Raw genomic sequence first — 8,763 nt, forward strand, 5'->3', positions numbered from 1 at the left:
AGCGGCGGCGGTGGCGGCGGCTGCAGCGGGCCAGCCGGCCTGCCCGCTTGAGGCGGAGGCTCGGCTCCCAGCTGGAGGTCCTGACTGCACGCTGGCTGTGCCGCAAACTGCGGCTCGCTGCTGCTGCTGGGCTGCTGCTCGCTGGGCTGCTGCTGCTCGAGCGTGGAGAGCGACCGTAGCAACCGAGCGCGCGACTCAGTGTCGAGAGAACGGAGCCAGCTATAGAGGTCACTCTCGCTGAGATTGGAGACCATACGATGGCACCGATCGCTCCGTCAGGAGCAGGAGAGGGAGGTGAAGGCAGTGGTGAACGAGCAGGGGTTCCAAGGTGTAGGGCCGCACGATGTAGTGGATACGCCGTTGTTTAGTCCCACCTCGCCCACCTCCTTGCCTTTTTTTACCCTGTAACGGTTTTACTGTTATTGTTTTTTCCTCTGACAGCAGTCTTCGTGTGACAGCGCGTACGACTTGGTGGGGGACTGTGGGGGAGGCGGGAGGTCTCAGGTCTCGTGGAGCAGGTTGTTGCATGAAGAGAGTGTTTGTTTTTGTTAGACCTAAAGGTCGGCGCTTCGACCAACTAGGAGGGAAGAGATCTAAAAATCTCTCTCTCTCCCAACTAGGCCACCTTTTGCCGGCGCTTCGACCAACTAGGCCACCTTTTGCGCAAAAGGTGGCCTAGTTGGTCGAAGCGCCGACCTTTAGGTCTAACAGAGAGAGAGAGAGAATGGACGGGCGGAAAAACACCCCCCTTTTATGCCTGACCCTGGGCATGGCCTCTCTGGGGGCGAGCTGGGTCGGCCACCTCCGGGGCTGCAACTCGCACGGTGGGTCCGCTTCCGGGCGAGGCAACAAAAACAAAAGGCCCCAACTGACGTGTGAGTGTTAGAGTTGTTTGGTATTGCTAAAAAATCTCTCTCTACAAAGAGAGAGAGACGGCGGAGAGGGCCCCGGGACATAGTCATGTGTCATACTCTAGATTCAGATGGGAAACATGGACTCTACCGCCACAAAACGGGACTGCCGCGCCTCCATCATCTCACTGTTGCTCGCTCTTCTCCTCGCCGCCTCCAAAGAGCCCCTTGAGCCCGCCGAGCAGGTCGGGCATGTCGGGCAGGGACGGGGCCGACTCGTCCACGTACCCCGAGTCGACAAAGGGAAGCCGGGTGTCTATCCGCTCGGCCACGAGGCCCTCGCCGCCCCACGAGCGCTCGCCGGCCTCGCGCTCGAGCTCGTCCGAGCCCTGCAGCTTGCCCTCCGCTCGCAGCGCCTCCCAGGCCTCGATGTCTCCCGTTTTTTGCAGCTCCTTCAGCTCTGCGTCCTTGGATGAAATCTCCGCGCGGCGCTCCTCCACCTCGCTCTGGTACGCCTCCATCGCCTCGGGATTGCGGCGCCGCGCAAGCATGGCTTGCTGCGCCTCCCACTCCGCCTCCTTGCGCGCCTTGGACTCGGCCGACTCTTGGAACACGTCAAAGAAACCGAGGCGTACAGCAGCGCGGCACGGGCTCCCGACGCCGCCTGCTCTGGCCGCCACGGGCGAGAAGGCCTCCGACCCGCGCAGCAGCAGAAGGCTCGACAGTAGGACCGGTGCGCTGAGCATTGCCGACGGCCTTCTACCAACTACAGCGCGGAGCATTGCCGGGGGCCGACGGAGCGGGCCGAGAAGCTTCCCCACAAACGAGAAAAACAACCGATATTGTTCGCAAATCAAGACACAGAGCAATAAGTGCTCTACGACTCTACGATCTCGATTTCTCTTCCTCTCGCTCCAACGACCAGAGAGAGCGTCCTGCCGACCACCGAGGCGACATGTCGGGACTGAGCCAGCAGGACCACCCCGAAGTCGTCGTCGCCACCTCTGGACGGTCCTCGTGCCAGACCTGCGGCGAGTCGATCGGGAAGGGCGAGAATCGCGTCGGCATGGTTGGGCGCTCGAGCGGCGTGTCTTGCATGAAGGCGCGTCGCCCTCCACCCCGCCATCCCGTCTCCGCCCTCACGCGCCCGCCCTCGAACCCGGCTCCCTGCGGCGAAACGCCTCCGCACGCCCCCTCACGCTCACGCGTTTCTGCCGCCGCATCCGTCAGTGGATGCACCCGCAGTGTTTCGCGCTCAACATGCGCATCGAGTACGCGCCTACGGGCCGCGCGCGGTGCAACGCGGACCGCGATGGCGCTCTGATCGGCAAAGGCGAGCCGCGCCTGCTGATGCGGATGATGAAGACCTCGTGCGGCGGAGAAGTCGTCGCAAAGGCGCGCCCGCCCTCCGCCTTAGCTCGGGCCCTTGCCCTGCCGCCGCCGCTTCGTGGCACCGCCGCGCCCGTCCGCTGGCAGCGCTCACAGCTGCGCGCGTGAAGAGGGGACGCGGCGGCACACTCGCCAAAGGAAGCAGGACGAGCGGCGCCGCCCCTCCTCGCCAGGCGCAGCAGATCTACAAGCCGGCGAATGCTGCGGCGCTGCTCACGCGGTACCTGTCCGTCGAGGGCGTCTCGGTGACGGCCGCCACGATCGGCGGGCTGGACGAGCTCGAGGCGGAGCACCGGCAGTGGGCGGTCGACGCCCTCGAAGGGCGAGACATCTCCTCTCGCGAGGCACGCCCCAGCTTTGCACGCCCCGTCACTCGCCGCCCCGCCCCGCCGCGCCGCGCCCTCAAGTCGCCCTCGAGTCCCGTCCCGCCGGCAGGTGCCCGTCGGGACGCCGGCGACGAAGCCACGCGCCGCGGCGGCGCGGTCCGGAGGCGAGGCGGAGGCGGGCGGCAGCGAGGCGGCGGCGCTGCCAAAGCCCGCGGCCAAGTCTGCGGCCAAGCCGGAGGGCAAGCCGGCGGGAAAACGGGCCAAGAAAGCGGCTGGCGCGCCGAAGGGGGTGGCCTCGGCGTACACGCTCTGGTGCAAGGAGGAGCGGCAGGCGGCCGAGTACGCGCCGCTCTCCTTTGGCGAGGCGGGCAAGGCGCTCGGCGCAAAGTGGACGCCCCCTCTGCGACCAGAACTGGTGCGGGTGAGGAGGGCGGTACTTCAGGCGCCGAGCTGTGAACAGGTGGAGGTCCCTCTCCGACGAGGCAAAGGCGCCGTGGGTGGAGGCCTCGAAGCGGGACCGCGCCCGCCACGCGCGCGAGATGGAGGCCTTCGCGCCCGCGCCCGGCAGCCCGTCCGCAGAGGCCGCCCAGCCGCCAACCAAGAAGGAGGAGGACGACGACGACGACGACGACGACGAGGACGCGCCGCTCAGCAAGCGGCGCCGGCAGGGCAAGGCGTCTCAGACCGCCGCCGCCCCGCCGCCGCTGCCGCAAAAGGAGGAGGAGGAGGAGGACGACGAGGACGACGACGACGAGGAGGTGGAGGTGATCGAGTGAGCGCTGGGAGGGAGGCCCTCCCGCCCTTTCCGGTGCGGAAAGCGCAGTACTCTACTTCTTACGTTTGAATGCATGTGGCCGCGCTGTCTCGCTGTGGCGAGTGTCTGGTGTGAGCTGGCAGTGCGTACACCCGCGCGCCGGCTGGTCACATCGGGCGCCGGGCCGCGGCGCGGCGGCGGCTTGGTTCGCTTGGAGACAAGGAAGGTGTTGGCGCGCGTGTGGCGAGCGTCCCGTCCCACAACGGGCCCCGCATAGCGCATTACGTACATGACAGAAACAATTCCATGACAGAAACAAGAGCCGTGGGACGCGGGCGTCTCTCGAATTTATTTCAAAATCTGCAGGCGCGGAGCGCCTGCGAAAATTTTGAAGAAATTTGCAGTCGGGCCTGATTTTCATCAAAATCTTTCAAATTTGCGGTGTGGAGTTGTGGGGGTGGGTTAGGTTAGGCGGTTATTAGGGTTAGAGGGTTAGGGTTAGGGTTAGGGTTAGGGTTAGGGTCAGGGTTAGTCTTGTTGTGTTTGTATATGCCAGCGTTGCAGGGTTCTGCGCTGGGATCTGGCCCCAGCGCCGACGAGTAAGACTCAGCACCGCACGCTGACCCCACCAAATGCCGCCTCAGGGCGCCAGGCCGCCAGCCACCTCTTACACGCGGCCGGCGCCCTCTCGCGGCAAAAGGGTCGAGCGAGCGGGCAGAGTCGCGATGTCTGCGCACCCGCGTGCCGATGGGCGGCACACGCAATCGAGAGAGGCCCTGTCGCGCCGCCAGTAGCGTTCCGCACTCCCCACGCCACCAATTGCCGCCTCAGGGCGCCAGCCACCTCTTACACGCGGCCGGCGCCCTCTCGCGGCAAAAGGGTCGAGCGAGCGGGCAGAGTCGCGATGTCCCTGCGCCCCTGGGTGTTCGCCGCCTATATGCGCTCTATCCTGTGCCAAGACGGACACGTTTCGACAATCAAAATCTACCTCAAAATTTGCGGCCGCCCCTCGAAATTTGCTGATCAAAATTTGCGGTGGCCCGGATCGAAACCTGTACTTTGGCCAAGCAGAGTGCTAGTACTTGTGTACTCACACCACTACACTGTGGGGTGTGCCCGAGCATGATGTATGTGCGCGTCTGTGTGTGTGTGGGACAGACGTTGTTGTCCTATGCGCGGGGCTTCCCGCGGGGACCGAAGACGTAACAGCAGCAGCAGCAGCAGTCTCCGAGGGTTGGTTCTGCGCTTTGGGTGTCCCGCCTAGCGGCGGAACGCCCTCTACTCGGAGCTAGTAAACACCAGACACGAGCATGACGTACGCTCTCACCCGACATCGCCACTCAGGGCTCCTCCGCCCGATCCCCCCACCCCCCATCCGAGGGGGCTCGCCCCTCTCCTCCCGGTGGTCCTCCCTCCTGTTCGCTTTCCGGATGGTCCGGCGTCGGCTGCCGGGCTGCGCGGAGCCCGCCTTCCCCTCTTATACTTCTTCGACCGCGGCCTCGCCGCCGTCTCGCCTTCTCTGCCTGATCTTGTTGCACACTCACACAGATTTTTTTTAGATTTTTTATCAAATGTGTTTTCAAAATCTTCAATCGAGTGAATCGACAACACTGCGTCGCCTCTAATAAAAAGAGGTAAAGTACAGCACAGTTCCGGAATCACCAGTCCGATGTGACGCCCCAGCACGAACACCACCTGACTCAGCCGACGAGCGAGGCCACAAAGTCGAGGTCCGCGCCGCCCGCACCAGCGCGCGGCTCACTCGGCGCCGGCCCGGCCTCCGCCACCAGCTCGGCGGCAACCTCACACTGCGGCCGCGCTGCCTCGAGGATCAAGCGCACCAACGCGAGCGGCAGCCTGCGCAGCGGGCTCGCCGCCCCGACCCGCTCGTGCGTCCCGAGCAGCACGCTCCGGGCCGTCGCCCACCAGTGCGCCGCCGCCGCCGCGGCGAGCGCCCTCCCGTCCTCCTCTCGCCACGCGTCGCCGCGCACCTCGAGCCGCACGCGCCGCACGCCGAGCGGCGTGCTGGCCGCGCGGAGCGCGCCTCCGAGCGTCTTTAGCAGCTGGGCAGCGTGGCGGCGCGAGCAGACGGCGCCGCCCAGCCGCAGCGTGAGGTCGAGGCGCCCGCCCGGGGGAGGAACGCCGCCGCCGCCGCCTAGCGAGGCGGCCGAAGGGCGCCGCAACGGCACGCTGTGCGCTGCGCGTGGCAGTGCGGCGCAGAGAGCATCGAGGGCAGTCACCAGGACCATCTCGGCAAGGACGCCACTCCGAGCCGCGACGGCGACCACGAGCCTCTCTCCTGCGCCGCCCGACGTCTCCCGGCTGCAGTGCGGCAGGGCTGCGACCCGAGCAGCCAAGCTTGGCCCGGCGCTGGAGGAAGGGCGAGCCGGCCTGACGGAGGGGCGCCCGCCACCGCCGCCGCCCCGATCGCCACCGCCTCCACCGCGGCCGCCGCCGCCGCCGCCGCCGAGGCGCTGCGCCAGAGCGAGCAGAAAGAGCGGCGACGCAGGGGCGCATCCGGACAGCAGCCGCGCGCAGTGCGCCTCGAAGGTGTCGCAGGCACACTGGGCGCGGTCGAGGCACTCCACACAAGGAACGGCCCGGGCGGAGATCGCCGCTTCGAGCTGCAGAACCCCCCCGCAGAGCGCTTCCGGCGTGAGGAGCGCCCACGCCTGGTTCTGGTAGGCGACGCCCGTGTGCACCACTAGCCTCTTGCGCACGAGCGCGCGAGCCTCGCACGTCGCGGCGGCGGCCGCGTCGCTCACCTCATGCGGCCGAAGCGCCAGTTCGAGAGACTGGGACGGGCCCGGATTGCGCAGCTCGATGCGCCGGACGGCCGCCGTTGGGTCGCCGTAGAAGCGCATCGCTGCGTGCCGCTTCCCCTCGAGGTGCTGCCTCAGCGCGCCGGGATTCCGCGGCACGCTGACGGAGCACGCCTCGCAAAACCACATTCCGCGAGCGCGCGGGTGAGGGGCATGCAGAGAGGAAGGAGGGCAAAAAAGAGAAAGCCGATGTATGAATACAATGACAAGCGATCCCACAGCTGAAAAGGAAACAGCCACGAGCGTGTGGGTTGCAGCTGTGGGAATACATGCAGTCGCAACGTAGCGTACGTAGGGAAGCCCCGCCTTAGTTGGTCGACCCCATCCCCGTCGTCCCAACCCAGTCCTCATATGATGAAGGAAATCATCGAGGCAAAAGAGAAACCGGAGTTTGAACAAAGTAACATGCGAGGGGCTGAGCTGTAAAGGTTTGGACCATCCGCGTGTTATCAAAGCGAGAAGACGCACACACTGCGGAAATTCGCACTCACCCCCCACTGTCGCCAGACTGTGAGAGGCTATAGGGGAGGAGGGTGGGAGACCATAGCTCCCGCGTTCCCGTCGGGCTCCAAAGCAGGCATAGCACAAGCCGCCGCCAGGCGCGCTTGCGAAACACCGACGGCAAACGTAAATTCGTAGGCGCCCGACGGAATTAATCCCGATTAGGCGCCCGCGACACACTGAATACCCCGGGCGGGCCTCCGCTCCGGGGCTGCTCTATCTCCATTGTCTGCACGCAACCATGGTTATGCCCTTCACACCCCCAGCCCTCGTGTCACCGTTGTCCAACACCTTTTGGGTGTCACACTGCAGTAACATGCGAGGGGCTGAGCTGTAAAGGTTTGGACCATCCGCGTGTTATCAAAGCGAGAAGACGCACACACTGCGGAAATTCGCACTCACCAAGCTGCAGAGGAAGACGCCCAAGCTGAAAGCAAGTCCCAACGTTGCACGCAAACTTGGGACGCCCCTCGAACCTCGGTGACACGAAGAACCACTATTCCATCGCATTGATGGCAAAGTCCGAGACCTCCTCGAGGCCCGGCATACAAAGCGCTGCAGCATTCCCCCTCCCAGGACCCGCAGGAACCGTGGTCGGAGCAGGTTCGCGATGGTCATGGTGCTCACCGCCGCCGTGCCGAGGAGCACTTTCGCGTTGTTAGCCACGACAGTGGCGGCGGGGCAAGTATGGGAGGTGTCGTAGTCGCACGACGCGAGGTTGCCGCCGCACGTCGGGCACACAGCATCTGCTGCTGCAACCAGGAACGTGAGGAAGAACAAGAGGCTCCCGATAAATGCCCGGCGCGATTGGCCCACATACCGTGGGATGAGCAGGGACAGGTAGTCGCTGCCCCTGGTGGTCGAGGGTCGCGACCCCCCCTTCTTGTCGCCCGTGGTGTGGTGCTCACCCCCACCTGTCAGCAACAGAACGTAGGCCGTGGTCACAATGAGCGCGGGCAGGACGAACTCGAGAATCGCCCTGGGGTACTTGGAGGGGCTGGTGGCGGTGAGAGCTGCGCTCATGACGCAGCCGGAGGCCCCGCCAACCGTAATGGGTAGGCTGAGTTGGTCTGACTCCATGGTGAGGTTGTTGCCAACTAGCCCCGGAAAGCCTTGCATCAACACGAGGCAAAGGGCACCGACTGCGGGCCACGAGGCAAAGCCTCGGCCCCACGAAGGCCAGCCCATGTCCCAGACCATAGCTCCCGCGTTCCCGTCGGGCTCCAAAGCAGGCATAGCACAAGCCGCCGCCAGGCGCGCTTGCGAAACACCGACGGCAAACGTAAATTCGTAGGCGCCCGACGGAATTAATCCCGATTAGGCGCCCGCGACACACTGAATACCCCGGGCGGGCCTCCGCTCCGGGGCTGCTCTATCTCCATTGTCTGCACGCAACCATGGTTATGCCCTTCACACCCCCAGCCCTCGTGTCACCGTTGTCCAACACCTTTTGGGTGTCACACTGCAGAAAAACCGCTTCCCCCCCCCCCAGCTGCCCCGGGCCGGGCCCAAAGCCAGTGGACGCTCCTCCTGCGATGACGCAACAACACCCGGGGCGCGACTCGCCGCCCGTGTGGTGGACGGACATGGCCGCAGCGGACGGTGCCGCGCCGCTCCGAGTCGCCGAGTGGGAGAACGGGCCCGAGTGGCGGCGGGAGAATGGTTGGACCGGGTCTGACTTTGTTCACGCGCAGACCGCACCGGTGCACATCCCTGGGTACCTGCTCGACTCCCCGGGCGGAGGCCCGCGGCTGGTAGGCGCCGCTCACTTTGGCCCGGCGGCGGAGTCACATAGAGGGCTGTGCCACGGAGGGACGATGTGCGCTCTCATGGACGACGTGATTGGCTGGTGCGGCTTCTGCGCCTCTGGCACCTGCGAGCCGTGGTCGGGCTTCACGGTTCAGATCGATACCTCGCTCCGCGCGCCGGTCGCGGTCGGCGCGTGGCTGCGAGTGGAGGCCACGATCGTGCGGAGGGAGGGGCGCAAGGTCTGGGTGGAGGCGTCGCTCTCTGACCCGCTCGCCTGCAGCGACGGGCGGCCCAGGGTGCACTGCGAGGCCAAGGGCCTCTTCCTCATCAAGAAGGAAGACACATGCTAAAGAGCGGAGGGCCTCTCAGCT

General features: G+C 65.6%; 4 protein-coding genes across 4 annotated transcripts; 2 read left to right on the forward strand and 2 right to left on the reverse strand.

Annotated features, from left to right (window-relative positions):
• Positions 1-875: 875 nt before the first annotated feature.
• EMIHUDRAFT_373170 (hypothetical protein) lies at positions 876-1,651 on the reverse strand. The gene has a single exon (XM_005789702.1). The coding sequence runs from the start codon at positions 1,595-1,597 to the stop codon at positions 1,037-1,039; it is 561 nt and encodes a 186-aa protein (XP_005789759.1). The 5' UTR covers positions 1,598-1,651; the 3' UTR covers positions 876-1,036.
• Positions 1,652-1,773: 122 nt separating this feature from the next.
• EMIHUDRAFT_446974 (hypothetical protein) lies at positions 1,774-3,636 on the forward strand (the record flags this gene model as incomplete). The annotated part of the gene is made up of 5 exons (XM_005789703.1): positions 1,774-1,953; positions 2,082-2,246; positions 2,414-2,584; positions 2,676-2,953; positions 3,027-3,636. Coding segments are annotated over 5 exons (1,178 nt in total), but the record flags the coding sequence as incomplete, so codon positions are not given.
• Positions 3,637-4,893: 1,257 nt separating this feature from the next.
• On the reverse strand, positions 4,894-6,297 carry EMIHUDRAFT_446976 (hypothetical protein). The gene has a single exon (XM_005789704.1). It carries the CDS (start codon positions 6,269-6,271, stop codon positions 5,021-5,023), a length of 1,251 nt encoding a protein of 416 aa, XP_005789761.1. The 5' UTR covers positions 6,272-6,297; the 3' UTR covers positions 4,894-5,020.
• A 1,881-nt stretch (positions 6,298-8,178) lies between these two features.
• Positions 8,179-8,742, forward strand: EMIHUDRAFT_252121 (hypothetical protein; the record flags this gene model as incomplete). Its single annotated transcript, XM_005789705.1, has 1 exon — positions 8,179-8,742. One exon carries the CDS (start codon positions 8,179-8,181, stop codon positions 8,740-8,742), a length of 564 nt encoding a protein of 187 aa, XP_005789762.1.
• Positions 8,743-8,763: the final 21 nt, after the last annotated feature.

The sequence above is a fragment of the Emiliania huxleyi genome (genome assembly GCF_000372725.1).
Source record: "Emiliania huxleyi CCMP1516 chromosome Unknown EMIHUscaffold_1253, whole genome shotgun sequence".
NCBI classification, from domain to species: domain Eukaryota; phylum Haptophyta; order Isochrysidales; family Noelaerhabdaceae; genus Emiliania; species Emiliania huxleyi.

Bases quoted from the DNA above. Each gene is read 5' to 3' on its own strand.
- EMIHUDRAFT_373170 (XM_005789702.1), bottom strand. From the start codon at position 1,597: ATGCTCAGCGCACCGGTCCTACTGTCGAGCCTTCTGCTGCTGCGCGGG.
- EMIHUDRAFT_446976 (XM_005789704.1), bottom strand. From the start codon at position 6,271: ATGTGGTTTTGCGAGGCGTGCTCCGTCAGCGTGCCGCGGAATCCCGGC.